The following is a 26,704-nucleotide window of genomic DNA, read 5'->3' on the forward strand; positions in this document are numbered from 1 at the left end:
ATGAGCCACATATAAAGCTATTGTCAGCCACGCTTGCCTAGTGAATAGGTGTTCCTGTGACACTCGAGAACTAACCTAACTTTTGACTGAGTAAATAATCTCAGAGATTGGAACACAGGGAAATAATGCCCACTGGTGGGGATAGCCTTGAGCCTAATGATCGGAGAGACCAGCCAGGATTTTATTGTTTCTGGCCAAAGAACATTGCTAAATTTTCAGAACAAAGGAGGCCAAGTTACAAGGTGTTCTCTTGAAAAGATTACAGCCAGAAGAAAATGAAATCAAGCTCTTTAAAGTAAAATGTAATGTTTTCAGGTATTTTCACAAGAAAGAACATTGATAACAATACACTATTGTGATAGATTCAAATCTGAAATGACTTCCAGTGCCTTTGCCTAAGGTACCATGAGAAAAAACAAAAACAAAAAAACTACAACCTAAAAAATATTAAAAAATCTGACTGCTTATGCATTCAATACCAGTACAATGCACTAGGCTCTGTTATCTGAGAAGTTACATGTGCACCGCGTTGGGGGAAAGGAACTATTATTTTGAGAACATTCATGAATCTGGCCTCTTCCTTCCGTTTTCTGACACTTGCATCAGAGCACACGAAATGCAATCCAGTAAGTATCCTTCAGTGCAGAGAAACCAGAAGCCATCTCTTGGGTCCAGAGTGTTTATATTCATTAATATTGTTGGGAACATATATGGACTCTGGAACAAAAACGACTTGGTTAAGTTTGTACTAGCCTAAATTTGTAATTCTTTGTGTTCCGATATAGCCCCCTTTCAAAGACCACACAAGACTGGAAGCCGGATTTACATCTATAAGTGCATAAACAGCCCCGCCATATATTAAGTCTGTGGCTTTAAGAAAGTTCCTCGCGTCTTCTTTATCTCTAAAATGGGGACTAGAACAGTTGAAAGATATAGACATGGAAATGTGTGCCAAAAGGGTTAGCACCTACAGCTAAATAATTATCAGCAAATATTTGTGTGCTGCATTTAACCACTTTGTAAGGGAGAGGCACACGAATAGAGAAATGAAAGATAAGGCAGGAAGCATCTCCAGAGCCTGAGGCCAGCCTGAGCTACAGAGAGACCCTGTCAAAAAAAAAAAAAAAAAAAAAAAAAAAGCGGGGTGGGGGAGTAAAAAGGAAGGAAAAGAGAAACAAATGACTCAGAATCTGAATATGACCTTCATCCCGCCTCTCCTCCTTATATAGTTTTCTTTCTTTCCTTCCCTTCTCTCTCTCTCTCTCCTTCCCTCCTTCTTTCTTTTTTTTAAGAATTGCACTATAATTTGTAACTTCCTGGGCTTCTGTTCTCAACTTCTGCTCGGCAGAAACTCACAAACGACAGCCATGCCCACACAGCTGGGCACACCACCGCTCTGTGGGAACCGTCCGCGTTCCCGGGCCTGCGAGCTGCGGCTCGTCGGCGGGAGCGCGGGGTTTTCGTCTGGGAGAGGTGGTGGCATCACGCCGCCTGGCGTTCGCGCCACCGCCTCCCCTTCTGCGCTCGCCTGCCGGTCGCCCAGCGCCTTGTCCCGCCGCCCGCCCTTCGGAGCGTGCGAGCCTGGCGCAGGAGGCGGGCTCTGCGCTTCCCGGCCTCGCCTCCGCAGCCGGAGGGAGGGAGGGAGGAGGCGGGAAGGCGGGCGGAGGCGGGGGAGGAGGCGGGACTACGGCGGGCCGGAGCTGGCGCCGAGCGCGGTGGGAGAGCAGCGGGTACCCGGCTGGCTTGGCTGGCGGCCTCTGCCCGCACCTCTGCGCCGCAGCCCCGCGTCTCTCCCGCCCTTGGCTCCGGCTCTGCGGCCGGCGGCGTAGAGGAGCCGGCGGAACCCTGGACCGCTGGTACGTTGGACGGGGATCGCCACTCCTTCTGCAACCTTTTGTGCTGCAGAGGTGGCGGTGGTGATGGGTGGGGTACGCGCGTGAGTGTGGGTGCCCCAGTCGGCGAGCCACTGTGCCAGCCCCAGGCACGGCGCCGCCCCTTCCTCCTCGCCTCGTGTCCGGGCTGGGCGAGCGGTGTGTGTGTGTGTGTGTGTGTGTGTGTGCGCGTGCAGTGTGTGTGTGTGTGTGTGTGTGTGTGTGTGTGTGGTGTGCAGCAGTAGGAAGCCCCGAGCGCGCCGGCCTGCTGGGTGGCTGGCATGGCAGCCTCGGTGGCAACCGGCTTCGATGGGGGCCGGTCCCTGAGCCCCGGTGCGGATGCATGGCTGGGGTCTGGAGACTGGGGTGGGGCCCGCGCGGGGTGCAGGAGCCCGCAGCTTCCTGGCACAGGGGTGGGGCCGGCGACGCCGGGAGTGTGCAGCGCGTGTGAGTGTGCGGGGGCGTGCGCCCCGTGTGCGCGCTGCGGGCGGGCGTGCGCTCGCCGCCGCCGTGCGGTGCGGGGGACTCTGCGACCCGGAGCGGCGCTGCCGCGGTGCCGAGGTGCGGAAGTCTGGGTGCGCTGGCGCGCTCTAGCTGGGCGGCTCGCGGTGCCCGCAGCTTCGGGCGACAGGCCCAGGGAGGCCCATTGAGAAGTAGCTCTGGCCCGGCCTCTGTCCCCAACGGTGTGCGGGCTTACGACTGCGGGGGCCAGATAGCGCCTGGCGACAGCCCAGACGACCTTATCGCGCCCGCCCTGTGCGCCCTGCACCCCGCGGGCGAGGCCGGGCCGCTGTGGCTGGGGACCGGCGGGCCACCCGGCGGTGGCGTGTGTGCACTGTGGATCGCGGCCCGGTGCTGGCCCGAAACTCCCGCGGCAGATGTCGCGGGCACCGCCGCCCTCGCCCCACCTGTCGCGGGTGGACTTTGGGGCGGGTGCAAAGCCTAGGAAAGGGCGTCGGGTGGCGGGCTGCGGGCAGACCTTGAGAAGCGGCCCATTGTGAAGCTGCCAAAGTCGCTCTAGTGGTGGAATCTGCAAATCTCGGCCAGAAAGGAGCCCGGGTCGCGAAGGGAACGATTGCCTCGTGCTGGCCCCTGGCAAGTGTCTGCCTCGCTAGAGACTCCCGCGGCTCTCCGCCCACGCCGCTTTGCTCCTGGTGGGCTGCTGATCTCTGCAGATCCAGGATCTCTCTCTCTCTCTCTCTCTCTCTCTCTCTCTCTCTCTCTCTCTCTCTCTCTCTCTCTCTCTCTCTGTGTGTGTGTGTGTGTGTGTGTGTGTGTTGTACGCGCGCGCACGCGCGCGTGCGAGCCTGGGAGACACAGGGAACACTGGAGCTGAACTTTTTCATCCTTCCAAGAGGAGTAAGGATGGAAACAGCAACATTGTACATTGTTAGCCGCTCCTAGACGAAAGAGCAGACGCCATAGAAGATCTCCAAGGATTCTGAACTTCTTTTTTACGTTGCTTATCCTCAAACAAAACAAAACAAAACAACAACAAAAAACACTCTATAATTCAAAGTGGCAAGGTACTTTACCGTGGTGCAACAAAGTAGACACTAGGGATTGGAAACAACCCTTCACAAAGTTTATTTTCACAACTCGTTCAATCCAGGAAGCTCCGAGTCTCAGTGTGTGCTGAGGTTATTTTAATGAATGGACATTCAAATGATATTTTTATAGTACTTTGGATTATAAACAAAATAGGATAAAATCTAAGCGTTCATAAATGAGCACCACGGCGACCACTTAACTTTGGTAAGAACTGGTGCATAAATTGTGGTTTTGGTATGTTTATTTAATTGTAAATGGGAAGGTTAGCACCAAATCTTACAGGGTGTAAGGGTTACTCACTGACATTACTAACAGCCAATTACAGCCAATTAGCTTCCATTATGTGTTCCGTGTTTTTTTTTTTTTTGTTGTTGTTGTTGTTTTTTGTTGTTTTGTTTTTTTTGTTTTGTTTTGTTTTGTTTTGTTTTTTTTGGAGAACCTTAAGTCTTAAAAGTGATTGGTTGTGATGAGAACAGTAGTTTATAAACACCATTTAATTTTTGTTTCCGTTATTTTGTCATTGAGTACCAAGTTTTCAGCTTTCCGTTGGACAACGCATCACCTCCACCATAGACATCTGTCCCTTTGCTGTTATGCTCCCAGAAGGAGGAGGTTTCTTCTTGTGAAGACTTTGTGTTGACTTGTGGTTTCAGCTATTGCCAGACATGTTCAGAGTGACGCTGAGTATCTTGTAGTAATGTGGGTTCGATTTTAACTGGCAGAGATGGAAGCAAAATGAATACCGGGCGCTTTGAGGGAGGAGCTATTAAGGGAACTGATACTAGAAAGAGGAAAGACGCATATATGTCTTAACCAAACCAATTTTGGGTTGCTGGGAAGGTTGATGGTTTGTTGGTAAAGGTAAAAGGAGGTTTTAAAAATGCCACACTGTACTTAATAACTGTCCTTCCAAATCCCTAGTGATTTAATTTTACAAACTGAGGAAAGATAAGAAGGTCGGACAAAGTCTCCATAGTGAGAGCCCATGGCTTTGGCTAAGCATTTTTTTTTCCACTCACTGTTGGAGTCTGCCAGCTGAGCCATTTTATTCCTGTTCAGTGTTTTTCTACTTGAGGAATGTTTGGTCCCTTATTTATTTATTTTAGAGTAGTCCCTGAGAGCAGAAAGTATTTTGATTACAAAGGATTTTCACTAGTTGAAATGGAATTTCCCCTGTTCGAGGGTCTTTCCTTAAAGTCCTTACTTTCTCCCCCCCACCCCAGGGTTTAGGAGAATTAAAACTCATCACTTAACAACTCTGTTTCTTTTCTCTTAAGAAGTTCTGTCTTCTCCTAGTACCATCTTTAGTAATTAGTGGAATTTATCAAAGTTCACAGCACCTCCAGATTTATAACCATACATATATATATATGTATATAACCATAGATACATTTATGTGTATAGAGATACACCAATATATGTGGAGTTAAAATTTGCCAATTTTTTTCTTGTTATTTAGTTAGTGGATCTGAGTTGGTGCTTGAAATACAGGGATTTAGGAATTCAAGAGTAAGAGTAAAATAATTTGTTTAGCACTGAACATTTTGTTTTATGGAAAAAAGCAAGCTTTGGAGTTGCTGGTGTTGTTCAGATTTGCTGTTGCTCATATGAAGTTTGTATTTCCTCTGGCATGGTGTTAGACTTTGTGTCCACTGCTCCCATGAACTCAAGAAATACTGAGTGGCCCAGTTCGTCATTGAGTGCATGGCTGGGTGGGTATGCCTTCCCAAGTACACAAGTAGAAAGATTTCCTTTCCTTTATAAAACCTATACCTCTTTACTGCTTTGGGATAGGGTAACAATATATTTGGCATCTGAGGATATTTGAAGGTTCAAGAGGTTCTGCAGACAACTACGCCAGGGTATTAACTATGAAGGGAGATGTTGCTTTTTGAAGGGTTTTATTAATTAATTGTGATGCTATGTATCACTTACCAGTTCAACTTTTCCGCCTGTGGAGCCTCTTTGCAGTCACTGTTGGATGTCCAATCTTCCTTGTGCCTTCCCTGCCAGTGGCAGTTGGCTGTACTTGGAGGTGTTTAAGTTTCCTGTCTGCATTATTTACAGAGTAATGCCATAGAGCTTTCTGTTTGTTTCAGCTCTTGGTGTTGGAAACATTGTATCTTCAAGCTTTAGCTTTATTGACTTTAGTCTGTTTTTCTATGCTTGATTTTTCTGTCTTAAGAAGTGGTCAACTGTCTTTCTCATTCAAGACCTAAGCCTTCAAATGCCAAGGTAAAACCAGAGTCATTTGTTAGTGTTAGGGATTTCATAGATTAAAAGATACCATAGATCTAAAAAGTATACCAAAAATGGATGATTTTATTTGAAAGTTAAATTTTTGGGTGACTTTATCACAACTTCTAATTTCTGTTTTGGGAGATGGTAGTGAAACCTTTAATTTTGTAGTAGTTTGCGCTACATGCAGTTTTGAGGGAGGATGTATGTAGCTACACTATTTCTTGGCTCTGCTGTATTTATGTTTGGTCTCCCTTTCCCACTATATCATCTACCCCTCCCGGTGCCCGTGTCTAGCCGGTGCAATGGCAGGAGTGAAAGTGGCGGGCAGGCAGAAGCTTCTACCCTTGGCTTACCTTGGGTTACTGCGGAGGGTCCTTGGCTTACCTTGGGTTACTGTGGAGGGATCCTTGGCTTACCTTGGGTTACTGCGGAGGGATCCGTTCTATTTTTGACTTGGCAGGAAGAACCAGGGATGATCAGTCGCTACACTTTGATCATTATGAAATTACAGATTGTTTCTTAGATGCCCTCATCAGCTCAGTGACGACTGGTAATTGCTTTAAGGTTCCTCTGCTTTCAGCTTTAGTCAAGGCTTTAAACCAGCTCTTTCTATTGGTGCTACAATATGTTTGAGAGTCTAAATATTTTTCTAGTGCATCTAAACACTTGGAAAGAGTATGCCACCAAAATACCTGGCATAAATTATGTGAAAGTTGAAATGAAATTTAAGACTTTTAAAGATTTTCTTGATTCAGAATTAAGGCCACATGTAAGGCAGTAATAAGGCATTCACATTGTTTCTAATGTTTCTGTTTGCTTTTCAATCTAAGTTTCAAAGAGTCTGTATCAAATTTCTCCCACTCTGTGACTAGTGTAGCCTGGCACTCAACTGTAGAATAGCTAGCAGTCTACAAATATTTTTGGAGATTTTTCCTGCTGTACTATTCATCTTAGTTAGAGTTCCTGTTGTTGTGGTGAAACACCATGGCCAAAGCAAATGGGGGGGGGGGTTTATTTGTCTTAAATTTCCTCATCTTAGTCAGTCCCTGAAGAAAGTCAGGACAGAAACTCAAGTAGTGCTGGAACCTGGAGGCAGGAAGTGATGTAGAGGCCTGGGAAGTGATGCTTCTTTCTTATTGGCTAGCTCCTCATGGTTTGTTCCCCTTGCTTTTTGTTTTTGTTTTTGTTTTTGTTTTTTTTTTTTTTTTTTTTAGACTTAGGGACCCCCAGCCCAGGGTTTCACCACCTACAATAGGCTGGGTCCTCCCCCATCAATCACTAACTAAGAAAATGCCCTACTGAGTTTTCTACAGCCCAATAAAATTATCTAGCATATTATCTATATTTATCGTGTGTGTGTTTGAGTGTGTGTGTGTGTGTAAGAAGGAGAGTGTGTGTAGGACAGACAAGGGAGAGAGAGAGAGAGAGAGAGAGAGAGAGAGAGAGAGAATGAATTAGAAAATGTAAGTGTGTCCTGGGGATTGAAGTCAGGTTAGCTCTGTCTTCATACTATAAAGTCCAGAGTCACCTTGGAACTAGTAATAAAACTATTTTCCCCCCAGTCATTTCACAGATGAGGTTATAGAACTTTTTATGTAAAGTACCTCCTGAAACACCCACAGAAATGAATAGATATGTATGTTTGTGAGCATAATTAAATCCTGTGTAAAGCTCTGCTTATACAGAAGTTTGAGGATGAGCAGGTGGGCCCTGGAGGCAGGCTAGTGGCTGTGCGGATCCCTGTCACTGATCTCAAGTAGTTGTGTTTAACTGAATACTTCAAAGTGGTGTTAATAATATTTTCTTCAGGGAGTAAAGATTATAACACATAAACTATGTCTTTTGAAATATGACTTGAGAAATGGTTTCTTTTGATTCCCATTGCCCATTACAAATCTATTTATTTAATAGGTCAACATAAATTTTCTAACAATATTCTGTAGATTCTGTAGGGGTAATTATAAGAAACAAATATTTTTATCATTAAGAAGCACATTTTGTTTCACCACACTTCAGTTTCTGTTAAGCCCAAATACCTCATTGGTGAGGGGTCCAAGTCTTCCTTATGCAGATAATTATTTTCTGAATGTGAACATAGTTGGGGCTAAAATGAATGAAATGGAACAAGTCTGCTCTCTACATTGAAAGATGTTCTCCTGGCTGGTGGCACCAGGGTTTCTATTTACCATGACGGTTTTGTTACATTAGCCACTTCTGGTTATTAAGCAAAATACCTTGCATTCACTAAACTATCCATTTCCTGTGTCTGAAATTCCTCTGTGCTGGGAGGAAAATAACAAAACAGCAGTGCGTGACCTGTTTCATTTGCTGTTTGTCTTCAGTCTGAGAATGTGTGGTATAGCACATTGCTGCCTTTTCGGTCCCCACACAGATAAAATGAGTCCTCTCACTGTCGTGAGCCCTACCCACCTTGTGCTGGGTACAGCATTGAGAACTCAGCAACCTGTGAAACCTGTACAGGTTGAAAAGGACTTTGGGTTTTTTGTTTGTTTGTCTTAGCAATCTAATTAACTGGGGATGCAAGAGATTAGATTCTTTTAATTACGTGTTAAGAGGGGCATGGCGTTGAAGAGATAGATGCTAGAGACCTTGAATAGGTTGTGGTTTGTCTGTCTTATTAAAAGTGTCTACTGAGTCAGGAGGTCGCCATTGGATAAAATGCCTGTTGTGCAAGAATGACGACCCGAGTTCGTTCCCTAGCGCCTACGTAAAAGCTAGACATGGCAGTGCACCTTTAAAATCCCAGTTCTTCTTGGTAGAGACAGGAGGACCCCAGTTGCTCCTTGTTTAGTAGCTGAACTAAAGTGATGATCAACAGATCATTTAGTTAGAAACTCCATCTCACAAAATAAAGTCGGGATTTAGGGGCATGGCTCAGTGGCAGAGGTCTTGTCTATGGTGTTCAAGATCCTGGGTTCACTCCCCAGGACCAAAATAAATAAGGTGAATAGAAGAAGAAGAATGTAACCCTGATGTTGACCTCTGGCTTCCACATGCGCCTGTATGTTTGGATGTGCATGTGTACACACAGACACACACACACACACACACACACACAGACACACACACACACACAGACACACACACACACACACCCCTACACCTTTCAAGCACCTTCCAGCCCTTGCCTCCAGCAGTCTCACAAAGGACGTTTTTATGGTTGCTATTTTAGAATTCAAATGAGTAGACACCAAAATTAATTGCATAATAATAAGACCACACATCTGTAAAGGAGCTGCACATTCATCTTCCTGAGTTCCCTGGATGCACGGAAGCTGTGTTGTGGGGGACAGTAGTATGATTGGCCTCGTTGTAGAGGTTGCTGTTTATGCAAGGTCAGGAGGAAGAGTTCTTAGCGCGGCTCCAGCTTAGATCCATTCTTTTTGTACCTGCCTCAGCATTGCTTTTATCCCCCCATACAGTGCTCTGAACACATCAATAGGAATGGAATGGTAAAACCATTGCTCAGGCCTCCAACTGTTCATGTGTTTTTAGTTAGCCTAGGTAAATGCTCTTAGTTTCTGGGTAGAGTTTACACAGCACAACACAGGGAAACAAGAGCAATAAGACGCTTTGCAGATTCATTTAGCCAAACTAACTCAAGACAACTTTTTAAGTGAATTAATCAGTTACTGTGTCCCGTATAACCCGTAGCCAGCATTAGTGCCTCCTGTGGCTGTCATTCTGTTTTGCCGTTAGAATTAGTATAATTGCTTTATAAATTGTGTTACTTTTTAAATTACAGACTCACTTTTGTGTCTCATGTTTAGTATCTGGAGAAGAACAGAAGAATTATTATGCCTGTGTTCCCTCGGGATTCTTTGGAAATCGCACAGTGACGTCATCTGGGATTTAGTCTGGTAGGTTACATTTTGCTGTTTCTGTTTGTTAACCATTGTGTGCACATAATGTCATAGTGCGTGTTAAAGATTACACAGGTGAACATGTGAAAATGATGCCCCGTGTTCGGTGACAGTTGTGTGTGCCACACTCATAGCACCCCAATGGTTGGAATTGAGATTATGATGGCGGCATGCTAAAATTACTTGAAATGTGTAGTGCTTTCATGAGTTTTCTTGAATTCCCAGAAGATCAGGAGTTCTTAGGGTATGGCATTTCAGAACATATGGTAGAAATAGTTGCTCAAATTTGAGGGATATTTTAATAAAAAATTATCTCTCAAAACTGCTGAAGTAATTCGCAACACATTCTAGTTATTTAGCAGCATAAATATAGTGGATGGGCCGGGCATTGGTGGCGCGCACCTTTAATCCCAGTACTCGAGAGGCAGAGGCAGGTAGATCTCTGAGTTCGAGGCCAGCCTGGTCTACAGAGCTAGTTCCAGGACAGGCTCCAAAACAGTACAGAGAAACCCTGTCTCAAAAACAAAACAAAACAAAACAAACAAACAAAAATATAGTGGATGAAGGAGAATAGTTTTCACATAGTTGTAATTTGCTGCACAGGAAACCCTACTCTGTTTTGTTGTATTATGAATTCTAACTTAAAAGTATGCAATACTTTGGCAATTTTTAGTTGCCCCCATGCCTGTGTTTATGCTCACATAGTTGTCTTTCCTGGGAAATGATTAAAAATAGCCTTCTGTCTCTTTAGCATTTTCAGAACTATATTGTTGTGAGTGTCTGCCCTTTGAATCCTTGTAGTTTCTTGCTTTGGTATAGAGGCCATTGTCTTTGGAGAAGGCAGTTTCATATCCAGTGATCTATGAATGGTCAGGAACTGGAGAATGAGATGATGGGGGATGTCCTGTATGCTGCAAATATGTGTTGCTTGTGCTGGTTGATGAATAAAGCTGTTTTGGCCAATGGACAGGCAGGATGTAGCCAGGAGGAAGTAAAGGCAGGGCTACCTTTCTTGGAAGAGGCTCAGAGAGTGGGTCTCCAGAGAGATGCCATATAGCCTCCAAGGAAGAAAGAGGCCCGGCCATCACCGGTAAGCCTAGACCACGTGCAGATACACAGATTAATAGAAATGGATTAATAATTAAGAGAGAGCTAGCCAATAAGAAGCCTGAGCCATTGGCTAAACAGTTTATAATTAATATAAGCCTCTGTGTATTTATTTGTGACTAAGCAGCTGCAGAACTGGGCAGGATTGAAACTTCCATTTACAACAATTTAAAAGGATAATGGTAGAATGTGCTGGTGTTATATCTAATTCATTGAATGCACATTAAAAATTTTGTTTTTAATTTTGTGTGTGTGGTTTTATCTGTATGTGGGTTTGTATGTATGAGTGGCTTTCAGAGGCCGGAAGAGTGTATTGAACCCCATAGAGTTGGAATTAAAGGTGATTGAGAGCCATCTAACATAGACACTAGGAGCAAACTTGGGTCCTCTTCAAGAGCCGCACATGCTTTTATCTGATGAGGTATCTGTCCAGCTTCCAAGATGTACTCTGAAAGACTGCAAACACTACTCAGATGTCTAGTGTTTGGGAAGAGAAAGAAGTTCTTCAGAAATTCATAGTGCATTTGGGAAGAATGCACTTAATTAACTCACCCAGCTAAAGTAAACTAGAAGAAATGGTCAGGAGGCCACAGAGATACATTTGAATGGCTCTCTGTATTTTATCCATGTGTGTGTAGGTGTGCATTCATACTGTTTTAATGTACATTGTTTTATTTATTTTTTAATAAAGTGGTATTCTAGACGAGCCGGGAAAGGTGAAGTGATTCACCTTCAGGGATGTGACACACACAGGACAACCATTGAGTTTTCCTTTTGACTCTGTAATGTGCTGGAGAATCATGTAAAACTTGGCCACACATTACCAACACCTCTTACTTTTAACGTCAGGGTTTATTGAAGGATAACTTGTACATAATCAGATTTACTTGAGAGTAGTTTGAAAGTTTTCTTTGAAGTGTGTTCCTTCTCCCCATCCTAACTTTTACCAGTCATGGTGTAATTTCTACCCTAATTATTTTGAATTTTCCAGAATGCCACATAAATGGAATCAAATGGTATATAGCTTTTCTACCGACTTATTTTGCTTGTAGGGATCCTAGGTTGCAGTGTTCACTGCTGAATGGTAATCCATTCAGTGCATTATCTCATGCTTTGCTTCTTGAAGTGATGTTTGGACCTTTGCCAGGTCTTGATAATTATGAACGATGCTGTTACAAATATTGGTATTCATGTCTTAGTGTGTACATTTCCACATTTTCCATGGGTAACTTCCTAAGACTGAAGTAGCTGGGTTATTTAACAAGCATTTGTTCACCTTTATAAGCAATGCTAAACTGTTATTCAACGTACCGTCAAGTAACTAGCATATCCAAGTGCATTCAGATGAACTCAAATCTCACTCATCGTAGATTTATTCCATTTCATATCCAATTTTAGCAAATTTGATAGGCAAATATTTTCAGCCCTCAGGAGATTAGAAGGAGTAAATTTGAAGGGTTTGGGGATAGTGACTGGAAGGAGACAAATTATGTCTACCTGAGTGACTTAAAGAGGCAGAAATTAGAAGACTGTAATTCTTCTGGCATGTGCAGTCTGGAAAGTTCTGACACCTTTATGCATATTAATATTGCCTAGTGGTTTCGTGGTTGTTATTTCTTTTTAAAGTACCTTTGAGGGAGATGTATGTATGGGCACCGTATGCATGCCTAGAGTGCCCTTAGACCCAGAGGATGGCATCCGATCCTGGACCTGGAGTAGAAGACAGCTGTGCACAGCCATGTGTGCTGAGGTCAGAACCCAGGTTGTTCTCAACTTCAGGGCCTCTTCTCTATTCCAACAGCACAGGTAAAACAGGCAAACTCCGAGGGCCAAATGAATCACTAGAGTCTTAGTCAGGCCTAAGAGTCCTCATTTGCCAAAGGACACCTGTGTTGCGCAGTGTTCATTTCAGGTCGCTCTTGAAAAGGATTTTGTAAACATGATCACATTTTTGCTTTGTGAATTTAAGAAGGTCACATCTACTTTCCTTCATGTTGTATTGCTAAATGTCGCTAAACACAATAAAGCATATAAAAGCAGCGTTTAGATTACTCAGGTAAATTTTTTTTTGGTTCACTCCAATTTTAAAAAAAATCCAGAAGATGAAAGAGTTTTTTTTATTTTTGTTTGTTTTGTTTTGTTGTTGTTGTTGTTGTTGTTTAATGAAAAGTAAGTGGCAGACTTGGGGAATGATCGAGTCAGTAAAGTGCTTGATGCACAAATATGAGCCCCAAATGCAATTACACATTTGTAATCTCACTTTAGGGGAGGTTAGAGAGAGATGGATTCTTGGGGCTCTTTGCTCATTCATTCTAGCCTACTCCAGGAGTACCAGGGTTCTTTCTGGGAGACTGTCTGTCAAAACCAACCACTCAACAAAACAAAACAAACAAACAAAAACTCACAAGGAGGATGGCTCTTTGAAATAGTACTGTAGATTTGTCCTTGTGGCATCCACGTGCATGATCCTATTTATATGTGCGTCCCATACATGAACAGATCTCTCTACTTCCTTCTCTCTCTCTCTCTCTCTCTCTCTCTCTCTCTCTCTCTCTCTCTCTCTCACACACACACACACACACACACACATTTTTGTATAACATTTGTGAAAGGTATGAGCTATTTTCAGAGCTAGTCTAAAACTAGGACATTTATTCTATATCTTCAAAACATTACTCTTTTTTGCATAGGAAATATGCAAATTCCATATAGGAAAATTTTGTGTGGGAAATAAAGTTAGAAGTGTGCACACTGCATACAGATTGTGGTCTTTTGACAGCTCATGCAGGTACATGGAGGATTTCCTATGCATATGTTATCATACTTTGGTTTAGTCTCAGCCAGAACTCAAGTTGGAGTGAGACATACTATAGTCAGTACTTTAAAAAAAAAAAGTGTACATTCTGAGCTGGGCATTGGTGGCACATGCCTTTAATCCCAGCACTCAGGAGGCAGAGGCAGGTGGATCTCTGTGAGTTTGGGGCCAGCCTGGTCTACAGAGCTAATCCCAGGACTGGTTCCAAAGCACTATAGAGAAACCCTGTCTCGGGGGAAAAAAAACAACAACAACAACAAAAAAATGTACATTCTGCATATTTTCATAGTATATATAAACATTTTTACCATTTGATGAAGGAAACTGGATGCTTAGTTTATAAGTCTGTTCAAGATATAATTGTTAGAAGTGAAAATATCAGAGTTGAGGTCGAAAATGGAAGTCATGCCTGTTTTATTTATCTTTTCCCTTTGGAAAAGGCAAACACATTATCCTCTTGGCTCACAGTTTTCTCTTCTCCAGCAATTCTTTTTTATTAAGAAATGAGAGTAGAAACATGATACTCTCCTGGTGAATGTATAGATTGTACATTATATAAGTCTTTACATTAGCACTTAGTTATATAAAATAGTACTTTCTCTTTGTGAAAAAAATGGGAACATTTTACATAAAGCTTTGTGGTAGTTGCTATAAAAATTTACAAAGCATATGCTCTTTGACTCAGCATTTTAGCTTTGGAACTTCTTGCAAAATTCATTTCTCTCTCTCTCTCTCTCTCTCTCTCTCTCTCTCTCTCTCTCTCTCTCCTCTGCATGTGTATTTGTGTTCATGCAATGTAAATAAAGTAAACACCTACTCTCATAATTGTGAATGTAGGGAGCATATAGTTAAATATTAATAGGTGCTTCCTCTAGGTATTGCATTGATAGAAGTGAAGAGAGATTTTGACTTTAATACAAATGTCAATATGAATTATTTGAATTGAACATCTTTCAGTCTGCATGGATTATGTTTTAGAGGTTTCAAAAATAGTAAAAAAAAAAAAAAAAAAAAAAGATCAAATCATTGAGTTAGGCTGGTGAGGAATGGAAAGGGGTAGATGTGTCTGGTTGGGGAAAGTTATTATGAAATTTTCTGTGGATTAAGGCTGTTAGAGGATCTCTGCAGCTTCTTGGAAAATAAGGAGGATGGCTCCCCAGGCCTGTAGTGTGGAGATTGGTGCTCCAGGCCTGTAATGTAGAGGGTGATGCTCCAGGCCTGTAGTGTGGAGGATGATGCCCCAGGCCTATAGTGTGGAGGGTGATGCTCCAGGCCTGTAGTGTGGAGATTGGTGCTCCAGGCCTGTAATGTAGAGGGTGATGCTCCATGCCTGTAGTGTAGAGGATGATGCTACCTACAGGCCTGTAGTGTGGAGGATGATGCTCCAGGCCTATACTATGGATCTTGAGTCTTATCTCTTCAGTGTACCCATCACTAGAATTCACTGTGCTCTATGCCCAAACATGTTCTTGTGCTATTAGATTATCCTTTTGGAAATACTTACTGTCCTTTCTTTCTATCCTTGAGTATTACACTATAACCTAACTTCACAGATCCTATGTGTTGTGAAAACTATTTCTGGCATTCCAATACCAGAGCTTATGATGGGGATGAGAAAGGTGTATTAAGAGAGGGCAGCAAAACAGGTCAACATCTTCATTGGTTAAAAGAGTTCAACCCTGGAATTCCATATCTTTTGACATCTCAGCTAAAGCTTTAGAAGATGGAAGATTTTCAAGGGTGTAGTGTGCTAATGATAATGATTACATGCAATACGAAGGGTATTGAATGGAAGGGTATTGAATCAGTGAATTCTTCTGAATTTTTTAGATAGAATACAGCTGTTAGGAAACTGTTTCTCGAAAAGAATCTTAGTATAGCAGTTATGAAGCTCCCAGGTCTTTGTAGAACTAGTCCAGGGTGCCATGGTGGTTAGGCTACTGTGCAAGTGTTGATATTTATGCCTAAAGATCGGAAGGCTCCCATCTTATAATATTGAAGAGCTGGAAGTCACTATCTGTGCTGCACTTTGTCTAGTAACAAGAGACAATGTTGTTATTTGGACCTTTTGCTTTTAGTATCAGCCAAAATCCACAGCTGAACACTAACTAACCCGTATCGAAAATGTGTGATTTGTATTGGCTAACTCACGGTCATCTGGTTGAGTGATTTTTCATGTATGTCACAGATAAATAGTTAACACCTGTGTACATTGCCAGTGCTTGGCTCATTTGTCATTTAAAATTTTGTATTTGCTTATTTAAAAACAGTTTTAAAAGCATTGTGTAACTACAAGTTGACCTTTTTAGTTTTATCTTTTTGTGTGTATATGTGTATGTGCGTGTTAATGTGTGTGTGTGTGTGTGTGTGTGTGTGTGTGTGTGTGTGTGTGTGTGTGTGTGTAGGGGAGGACAGAAGACAACAACTTCAGGTATTGCTCCTCGGTTGCTGTCCACAGAATCTCTCATTTATGTGGATCCCACCAAGTAGATGAGGATGGATACCCAGTGAGCCGTAGGGATTGGCCTGATTCTAGATTACAAGACTTGTTCTGTATGTTTGTTTTTAGTATGGGTTCTAGGGATTCAACTCAGGTTCTCAAGCTTGCAAGGCAGGCATTTTGCTGACCTAGCTACCTCCCCAACCCTATAGTTTTTGTTTTCTATTCTAGACTTTTTTTTTTCATAGAAATTTAATTGCTTCTGTTAGTGTAAGTTAACCATTTTTAAAAATAATTTTTATTTCTATTCCAAAGCCTTAATTATGTAGAAGAGGCATTCCTGGAAACAAGAAGGGTGTCTTTTATAATGCAGAATGTAGAAGCATTGGATGTGTGTGCATGTATGTATGTGTTTGTCCTCACCTGTGGTGCACCTGTGAAGGCCAGAGATAAATATCAAGTGTCTTCCTTTATCACTGTCCACCTTATTTTTGAGACATGGTCTCTCCCTGGACCTGGACCTGGACCTTGCCTTTTTGGCTAGACTGGCTAGCTAGTGAGACCCAGAGTGACTTTTGTCTTGCATAGTCCCCAGCTCTAGGAATACAGATGCTACAGTACCTAATTTTAGTAGGTTCTGGGGATCTGAACTCAGGATTCTTGCACAGCAAGTACTTTGCCTATTGTGCCATCTCCTCACCCGCTATGGCAGAGTTCTTCATTCACTATTTATCGCATCTGCAGAAGTTGTGTTTTTGCATAAATGAGCGATAATGTGCACCAGAATGTATGTGATCCATTGTAGACAGTAAACGTTTTGGAAATGGGGTCATTTTAGAATATGAAACAAAATTCTGAGTCGTGAATAGACTTGCTAAAAGGAGTAAGCCTGTGGCAGCATTTTCATGGAAAGCTGGAAGAATGTGCTGTTATAGTCACCATAGCCGAATTACCTGTTAAATGCCTTTTTTTAAAAATAAGCAACTGGGGTATAGGTCAGTGGAAGAATATGGCTTAGTGTGCACGGGGCTCTGAGTTACTTTAACACCCACAAACAACATGAAATGTGCTTCCCATGGAAGACGTTCTGTCTCAAGATGTGTGTCCAGATGTGGTGGAGTGAACCCCGTAGTCTTCAGCTGTGTCTGCTTGGATACTGCTTGGTCTTTGCTGTTAGGGTTTTAAAAGTAGCATTTGGGAACTAGAGCAGCACCTAGGCCTTTTCTACAAGCTGGAACCATTCTGTTTAACAAGTGGTCTGTGAAAATTGATTCCATTATTTCCTCAGATTTTGTGTCAGTGTTTAAATTCATTCAAGAAATTCTCAGAATTCAGTAACACGGCGGGCGTTTTCCTTTTCGGATGGATGAATTGGAGAACGGGAGCTGCGCGGCCACTCGGTTTGCCTCCCTATCTGGGAGCTTGCCCGTTCGTGTTCTCTTTCTGAAGCCTGAAGTCCATGCTGCTATTGTGGCACGGCACAGTAGGTGTCCTTTAGAAGAGCTATGTACAAGGAAAAAGAGATCTAGGGATTGGCCTGTTAAGGAACACAAGTTAGATAACTGTCACATTCATCCTCTTTTGGAGGGGCATTGGAGGAGGAGGGGAATGTTAAGGAGGTCAAAGGAGGCCAGGGTGGGTGGAGGGAGGTAAGTGCAGACAGTAAGGTGGGGGATAGGTATATGATGAAACTATTGGCGAAGCCACCTTTGGAACAGTTAGCATATGGATAAGACTTCTAAGCAGTTTGTCGGAGCCCTGGCTCTTGTTTGAGTATCAAAGCTTGACGGTGTTCTTTTGCAAATGTCAATAAGTACACCACAGAGATGAAGCAAGCCACCCCAAGGGCTGTTCGGAGACTAGGCTTTCTGTTTGTAACTGGGAATATAAGTGCTAACGTGTGATATGTAAAGTGTGCAAACGTTTTCCAGCTCTTAGAATTTCTCATGAGAAGTTCTTCAGGTAGCTGCTGCATACGTCATATTTAAAACCAGTTGATTGTATCCAGAGCAAGGAGATGCTCGTTCAGATATTGTGTATGAGAGATGACCTGCTTTGCTCTGGCCTTAGTTGCTGCAGTGGATATTTATGGTACAGGATATTACACACGGTTATTTGATTGTTTCTTTAATTTCTGTTTCAGAAATGTTTTCCTTAGTAGTGAGCATGTTGTCTGCCCACGTAGAATGCAATATGTTGCTCACACTAGGCACCTCTGTTTCTTCTAGTGGTGACCTAAGTTAAGTCATTGTCGTCCATGTAGATGTGTGAAGATCTGTGTGCACAGTAATGTCCGGGCTGGATGATATTTCTTACTGGCCTCTGGAAGCCTAATGATAAGTTTTCATCTAACAGTAATGTGTATGGCATGGCATGCCAAAGTTGGTTTCTTTGGTTTTCTAGTTTTCCAAAAGGATGTACCATTTCTGCCTGTTCATCTAAGTCATTGTCTTCTGCTGTCTTTGCCTTCGATCTCAAAAATAGATCCTAAAAGTTCTGAGTTTGCTTTAGTAAAATAGAATTGGGACAGATCTTTGACATTCCCGTTGACCACAGAAGTCTGTGTCTGACACTTTATGCTTGCAGCTTCACACTGTTCAAACCTGCTTAGCAGTTTTCCCCACCGTGGTGCATTGCAGTGTTGATATGGATGATCGATCATCCAGTCCAGAATAGATGGGATTTGAACTATGGACATTAGGGAAACAAGGGGGTTGGTGGAAAACCATGGCTTATCATGGAGTGCCAGGCTGGGGAGAAATCTAAGGCAGAACTCACTCAGTGAGGGCAGGTATCTGCAGTGTCACTGATCTGGTGGTGGTTCTAGGCCGTGTGTGTGTGTGTGTGTGTGTGTGTGTGTGTGTGTGTGTGTGTGTGTGTGTGTGTTCCTGCCTTTCAAACCTACTTGGCCCTGGTTGCTTGGACCTCACCACACTTCCATTCAGATTGTGAACATTGAAGACCTTAGATTTGTCCTCTTGTCCTCTTCAAGCTTACAGAGTTAGTGACCAAGGGCTTCTTTGTCACTTGGCTTAGGACCAAAGTTTGTTTAGCATAAAAGTTGGGCATAGCTTGGTATGGTTCTGTGACACCCCTAAGCTGAGCTGTCTTACACGTCTACATTGACTGGTGGTTACTGTTCAGATCCTGTGAGGAGAGAAACAAGTTTTATCCTAGAATAGTAATGCAACAAAACCAGTTACTTTAAATCTAGACAGCCAGGAGAATAGCCTAAAATTGTGAGTAAAATGACCCCTGCGTGGATCCTGCTAACATGACTATTGTAGCGTCATTATAATCTTCCCCCCCCCCCAGCTTTTCTGTATATGGTGACTGTAGTAGGGACAGGCCCCTTGTGCCTCCCCAGTCTTCCAGTGAAGGAATGTAGGAATAAACTTCATAGGGTTTCTGTTTCATTTACTTTTGGTTTTCTAATTGCCTGAAATTTGAAACTTTAGGAAACGGTTCCTTGTTTTATAGCCGATCTCATGAGCATGATGTGACATTATAGCCTTTCTCGGTGAATTTTTCATATGAAATTTAGTTGCTTGACATTTTGATTAGCGTTCTGAGATACTTCTTAAAAACCAATAGTAATTCAAGTAAGATTTTAGAAGGCATTATCTCTATTATTTTGTGTCCCAAAGTTGTAGTATGTGCTGTTTTCTAGGAATCTCACCATTATTCATGACACTGTGTGTCATTAGGTTTTCAAAACTACACAAAGTGATAATTGCAATGAACAATCCTATTATTCATTGTGAATCATTCTTTTTATTAAACTATTCAAGAGTACTGTTTCAAGCATTGTAAAATAAAATAATGGTGTGCTCATGATATGTTTTATGATTAAATATTCACATAAAATGACATTTGCTGTTTTACATGTATTTTTAAGGATTGCTCCATTTTTATTTTGTGTGTATGGGTGTTTAGCCTGCATGTGTGTCTGCACCACATGTGTGTAGTGCTTTCACCCAGTCCAGAAGAGGGCAGTGGATCATTTGGAAGCATTGCAGAAGGGTGTGAGCTGCCATGTGGGTGCTGGGAGCCAAATGTGGGTCTGCCTGCTGGAAGTCAGCAATGCCATTAACACCTGCGCCTTTTCTCCAGATTCATTTTACATACGTAAATTTAATGTAGCATTAAATTTTACATGCTGTGTTAGGGTTAACTTTTAACTACAGTTTTTTTTTTTTTTTTTTTTTTTTTTTATTCATTGGAGCTTTCAAAGGAAGAATCTTTGCAAAGTTTTCTACCTGTCCTCCAAATACCCTGATCTAGTGTCAGAATAGTTGTCAGGTAAATTGATCAGTGAGTACTTTGCATTCGCTTCTCTTCTGTTCCCCTTGAGCACAGTGTGAAAAATGGCAGCTGTGTAAGAGACACTTATGCATCCAAGACAAATGAGAGGAAACTTAATTCTCAAGTCCGGATTTATTTGAAACTTTGTGGACATCTGTGTGTGCCTGCTTGTCTTTGCATATCGTTGGAAATCGTACTGAATTTTGAAGCATATCAGGGAGTAAACTCCATGTGCGTGAACCGAGTGCCGACTGGAGAGGTACCCCGTTCGGATTTCTTCATCTGAACACCTCTGCAGGGCTTCAGGTTCTCATTTTCCTGCCGGCGAGCCCTTGAACGCAGAACGGCATTTCCCGCCTGCTCAGAGATGTCTAATAGACAGGCAAAAATATGCCGTACATCGTCTGTCTTCCAGACTTGTGTTATGCAACAGGATCGGGCTTGGCCCAGAACTCTGTGTTGCCCTGTTCTAATCCGAGTCTGTTTGCTTTTAGGAGTGTGCAGCCTGGTGCCTACGATGGAAGTAGATATAAATGGGGACTCCAGGAGCGCCTTGACCACGCTGCCGTTACCTGTGGCCGAGGGGAGCTCGCCAGGGAAGGCAGAGGCAGAGAAACCCCGCTGCTCTAGCACGCCATGCTCGCCCATGCGTCGGACTGTGTCTGGTTACCAGATCCTCCACATGGACTCTAACTATTTGGTGGGCTTTGCTACTGGTGAGGAACTCCTGAAGTTAGCCCAGAAGTGCACTGGAGGGGAAGAGAGCAAGGGAGAAGCCATGCCGCCCTTCCGCTCCAAACAGCTGGATGCAGGACTTGCACGCTCCTCTCGTCTGTATAAAACTAGAAGTAGGTACTATCAGCCATATGAGATTCCAGCTGTCAATGGCAGGAGGCGAAGGCGGATGCCCAGCTCGGGAGACAAGTGCACCAAATCCTTACCTTATGAACCTTATAAAGCACTCCATGGGCCCTTGCCTCTGTGTCTTCTTAAAGGCAAGAGGGCTCACTCCAAATCCCTGGACTACCTCAATCTAGATAAAATGAACATCAAGGAGCCAGCTGATACAGAAGTGCTACAGTACCAGCTTCAACACCTGACGCTCCGAGGGGACCGAGTGTTTGCTAGGAATAATACATGAGTGACTCACACAGAGCTTAAACCGCTTTAGGTCAGCCCGTACTCGGCTAGAGAATAATCTGCTGTCGTTCTCTGTACATGACCCTTCACATTAGAGATGGTTATATCAGCTAAGTGTTCCTGGAACATAAAAAATAAATAAATAAAAGTTGTTTGGATCAAGTTTTGGATACAGGAATGAAATCACAGGTACTTGGGGCGGGGCGGGGGGATATCATTCTAGAGCACGCAACTGCAAAGAAAACGGAATGTGGACCGTTAATTTGCATAGCTTCCTAGCTAGAACAAGGTTTTGGTGCAGTAATTTCACCTTTATGATTCAGACACTCAAATTGGGAATGTTACCTGCTTGGTTGTTGCTGACTTGGTATGATTCGTTAGAAATTTATATTGAAGTACTCAGTGCTTCTTGGATTTCTGTATTTTACTATACAATGTATGTAATGATTTGTCTTAAGAAATTTAGCGCTTGGACACTGCTGAATTGGACCACTTTTTATTTTTAAATATTGAGTTTAAATATTTTATAACTGGTTTTGCACTGAAAACAATTAACATTTCAGATTAAGAGAATAATCTTTCTTCACTTGCTTCAATACTAATATTGAGCAATGGATTTTTTTATTTCCGCATGGAAAGTTACCGATCTCTATGACTGTAAAATATTCCTTTATAGCATTATTAAAGTGTGTCTTAATGAAATTAAATTTGGGATACAAAGTATTTATTTTACAATGGGTAGTGGGTGGGATTGCGTGTCCAGAATGTTTGTGACATGATGGTTCCCATCAGTCGGAAACATTTCCTTAGTACTTATTTTCTGATTTAAAATCCACATGGAACTTGAAGATGGACAGGATTCTCTCCACTGGGTTGTTGGCAAGTACTGCTTGCATCTCAGCATCCTGTAAGTGAATGCAGCTTCCGCAGAGGCTCTCCTGATTTTGATGATCAAATGCTTAGACTAACTATGAGGGTGATACCACTCAGCACATCCTTGGGTCTTTCCAGGTTCTCTGCAGCAAGGCACTCTCTGAAATTCCAGTTTCAGGATTAGTGTAGGAGTCTAATGTGCTCCTACAGTTTTAATGGGCTAATCCTGGATTACCTAACAATTTATGTCTATCACACTGGTTTAATTTGTTGCTAAAGAAATAATTCCTTGCCTTTAGTAACAGAAGCAGCTCAACTACTCTTGACCATAAATGTATGTAACTTACCTTTTGTAAACGTTTCTATTTCATTCTGTCTTAAAGGTGCAATTTATTATTGGTTTGGCATTTCTGGCTATATAGAACTACATATGTTGTTCTCTTTTCGGCACTTCGAGTTTCTTAGGGGTTAGCAGTCTTGCTTACAAATTAAGAACACTTTTTAATTGATGAACGGGCCATTCCTGGAACAGTTGTGGCTTTCCTCTGTCCAGAATGATTGGCAAATTTTATTTAGAGCAGAATAAATGTTCGAAGCCCCAGGAACTCTTAATGGATGCTTGTTAAGCATTCGCACAGGCAGCCATGTGACAGCATGTATGAGGGAGCCATGGAAATGCTGGCTCACATCTTACTGAGCTGATCAGAACGTTCCGTGACTGAGAAGTTTCCGAAGTTGTCTATTTTAAAGTAAACTGCACCTTTGTAACATATTGTATTGATGAATGATCGCTAAGATTAACTATCTATACAGCCAATAGTTTGACAAGTAATAGAATCCTGTCAGATGCCAAAGAGTTGGGATTTTTACATTTAATGATTAAACACCGTTATTTATTGCTGATTTACCCTCTGGAACTGTATTATTTCTAACTATGAAATAAAAGGGTGATGTAAACATACATTGTTTTGTGGTGCTTTAAATTAAATACACCATTTCCAAGCTAGCCGAGGGGCCCCACCCATAGGGCTGCTGAGTAGAGGCATTTGCTACCAAGTGTGGCCACCTAGGTTCAGTTCCCAGGACTGCCTTGGTAGAAAGAGAGAACCAGTTGTCTCCGATGTCCGCATAGGTGCCATGGCACATGTACACATACGCATGCAAACATATGCATGCATGCGAACACACATAGGGAAATAATTAAATGTATGAAAGAATTCCACTCAAGTGCTTACTTTAAGGCCCTAGTTTTATGAAACAGTAGTGTGTGTGTGTGTGTGTGTGTGTGAGAGAGAGAGAGAGAGAGAGAGAGAGAGAGAGATGCTCATTGTCGCTGTCAGGTGAAGAAACTCTTCCCTGCAGTGGTTTGGCTCCAGCCTGGTCATTGAGGAAGTGTGTCCTGAGAGATTTTCCTAGGTGCCTATGCTTTATTGAGCACAATAGAAAAACATCACTTTTAAATTTTTCTTTTGTTCCGGGGTAAAAAGTGTCTAAAAAGAGTGCTGTGATCTGTTACATAACAATAGATAACTTAAATACTGGTTTCTAAGATATAAAGCTGGGGAGTTCCAGGCCAGCCATTTCCAGAGAATTGGATTCCTGCTGTAGGGGTAGGTAGTAGGGGTAGGTAGTATGTTATTGGAGGAGGGGAAGAAGTCATGAAGAGGAGAGGGAGACGAGGCAGGAAAATGGATGGGGATTTCCTTAGAATGCTGAGTTTTAGAGACTCATAGGGTGCACAGGTCACAGGAATCTTGGTGGTTTCTGTAGCCTCAGTTTACAGTTGTGGGAGGCTGCAGAGCTGCTCTGTCAACAGCCAGGGAGCTGAGGGTTCAGAACATGGAAACCCCTTGGTCTAAAAAACCCAGATCTTTTGGACTACTGTGTAGCCGGGGTCTTCTGTTCCAGGGCGCATCCAAGCTTTTCTCTGGCTCCTGCCCTTTTACCGCTTGTCTGTGGGCCACATTGTCTTTTTCTTACCTTGGGGCTTCATTAATTTAATGGCTTCAGTATTTTTACTTTAGGAAACTTCTAGAAGCATCTGAATTAACTTCTACAGGCAGACCGAGCTTTCACCAAAGAAGGAATATGTCTGAAGTCTTAAGAAAAAACAACCTAGTTTGCTTACTTTTTTCCCCCCATCTGAATATATTGTCGTTTTGGAAAGGCTTTTATTCAGTTACAGCAGGTGAAGTTTCTGTAGTGAAACTTTTCTGTAAAGGTTCCTGGCCTAAGTGGCTTGTCCTCAATCAAGAGCAAGGAGGAGTGGAGGAGAGGCTGTCACACTTTATAAATGGCATAAATGCTTTCAAAGAGATGGGGGGGGGGAGGTCCTGTGCTATAATGCAGAGTGCAGAAAGCATGACGTGAAATTGTCTTTTTAAACAATGATATTTGATTAGGGAGATGGGACTTGATGAGGAACATTGCTTTGGAAAGATAATAAATGTGACCACAACGCTGAAAGTAGGGATCGTAAGCACCGAATGATGCTTCTCTCTGTGTGATAATCCTTCTCTAGGTAAGACTTCCGAAATGGATTTCTTTGATCTTTTACATCAGAAAAAAAAAAAAATTAAGATTTTTTTTCTACCTAAGAACACTAGAAACAATCAAAAGAAGAATGAATTTGATTTTTTTTTATTTTTTAAATTTTCATATGCAGAGTTCACAGAGCACTACTTCACTCTGGCAAGTGTACGTGTGTGTGCGCATACACACATGTGCGGTATGTGTGAGCATGCAAGCGCACACACGCATGTTAAGTTTGTATTTTGCCGTTGTAAAGTTGCTTTGTTCAAGGCTTTCTTAAATGGTTTTAGGGAGAAGTCTGAAATCAAATTTGGATGTTACCTCTGATCTTGAGGCTGTTTGATGTGTGAGCTGTGGGAGAGCATAGGATGAGGGAAGGCATCTGGGGTGGGGCGGAGAAGGGGTACCTGCACAGTCCACCGAGTCCTTAAATGCTCCTGGACGGGCTACTCTGGAGAGAAGAGCTTTGAACTCCTTGCTTTTATGGAAAAGTCAGCAGCACTTTCAAAGTCCCATCTGATGGCTTTGCGAGGATTCTTGTTGTGATCCCCTGAGGAGGTGGGGGCGTGGCTCCATGTTGACCTTTAGCCTCATTCAGCAGGAGGAATTTGCTGTGCCACACTTCTGAGTGAAAGTATTAATCATGGAAATACAAATTCAGACGTCTTTGAAGCCTCTACATCTTACCCAGGGCTTCAAGAAGGGAAAGTGACTTCGTGAGGCATCACGAGCTTTGTGAATTGAATGAAATTCAGGTTTTGATTGGGTTGGAGATAGAGCAGCAAACACTAAGCTTTTTCACCAGCAGGCTCCTCATCACTAATGAATGCGGCAGACATACCTGATGTACCTGAGTAGTCTTTCCTAGAATTCAGATGTGATCGAATTATTGTTTTTCGGCTGGCCATTGGTCAACTGGTCAACTGTGAGAAATTGGAAAGCATGAGACGGGAAATAAAAGTTGTTTTCTCCGACCTCTCTGTACCTCCCACGATGAGGAACAGGATGCGTGAAGAATGGTATCAACAGTTTAAGTAGGAGTCTGTTTTGAGCCTCACATTTGAAATTAAGAGCAAGAATAATGTTGTCAACACTTATAGGTTACGGTGGGCTCTGAGGCCCACCTGTTTGAGCCCTGCCTGTTCCCGGAACAGGTGGTCAAGGTCTAGGGAGATGAATACAAACTTAGTGTTTTATAGAGTGGCTGGCAGTTTAAGGCAGGAAAACCAGACCCTTCTGGGGCTGAAACCTGAAAAGGAGGGCTTCCTCAATTTTCTCTCGGTGGTGCAGTGAGCTTGTTGAGGGTGCTCTGTTACACTGCTGATCTGTGTGAAAGTTGAGATGTAAAAATTCCTTTTTTTTTTTTCCCCCTCAAAAGTGCCGGAGACCAAAAAAAAAAATGGGAAAGACAAAAATCTTAGTAATTGACATTTCTATGTCAGGATATGCCAGAGCTCTTCCAGCGTCTCCTCTGCCTGTGTCCGCAGCTGTCTGCTCATACGGACTGACCTACTTTCTGGAAAGGTTCAGGTGGAAGGGAGTTAAAAATTGAAGTTTTCAAACTGGGCATTGGAGAGGTAAGAACTTCGTGCCCCAGTCTGACCCACGTTTTCTGCTGTAAAACTTAGCTGTGGAATGTCAAATCCTGATGTGTAAACTGCCAAATCTCTGTCTCCAGTCAACATTCTTCCAACCTGACAGCCTTTTCACTTAGCTAACCAGGTAGGTGGCCTCTTCTCTAAGACTGAAGGTGGTCTGGACTTGGTAACTGCCTCAGAGAGGGATCTGAGCCCCAGGTGTCAAGCTACCCAGAGGAAAGTCATAGATGCGATACTGCAGCACTGGCCTGGCAGAGGCTAGAGAGAAAATGGCTTATCTGTGGTGCGCACCCCACTGTGCAGTCTCCAGAGCACCCATGTCCGGGGAAGCATCTCTGCCACTGTGT

At 42.8% G+C, this 26,704-nt stretch overlaps 1 protein-coding gene across 2 annotated transcripts; it reads left to right on the forward strand.

Moving 5' to 3' along the window:
• The first annotated feature begins 1,669 nt into the window (after nucleotides 1-1,669).
• Nucleotides 1,670-23,188, forward strand: Macir (macrophage immunometabolism regulator). 2 transcript variants are annotated; one of them, XM_051190870.1, is made up of 3 exons: nucleotides 1,670-1,856; nucleotides 9,455-9,544; nucleotides 20,709-23,188. In XM_051190870.1, the coding sequence occupies exon 3, from the start codon at nucleotides 20,732-20,734 to the stop codon at nucleotides 21,353-21,355; it is 624 nt and encodes a 207-aa protein (XP_051046827.1). In that variant the 5' UTR covers nucleotides 1,670-1,856; nucleotides 9,455-9,544; nucleotides 20,709-20,731; the 3' UTR covers nucleotides 21,356-23,188. The 2 variants fall into 2 exon arrangements, with proteins under 2 accessions (XP_051046827.1, XP_051046828.1); XM_051190871.1 differs by lacking the exon at nucleotides 9,455-9,544.
• Nucleotides 23,189-26,704: the final 3,516 nt, after the last annotated feature.

Source organism: Phodopus roborovskii, unplaced genomic scaffold (genome assembly GCF_943737965.1).
Source record: "Phodopus roborovskii unplaced genomic scaffold, PHOROB, whole genome shotgun sequence".
NCBI classification, from domain to species: Eukaryota; Metazoa; Chordata; class Mammalia; order Rodentia; family Cricetidae; genus Phodopus; species Phodopus roborovskii.

What these genes read in the sequence shown, in the direction of transcription:
- Macir (XM_051190870.1), top strand. Translation starts at nt 20,732, where the DNA reads ATGGAAGTAGATATAAATGGGGACTCCAGGAGCGCCTTGACCACGCTG.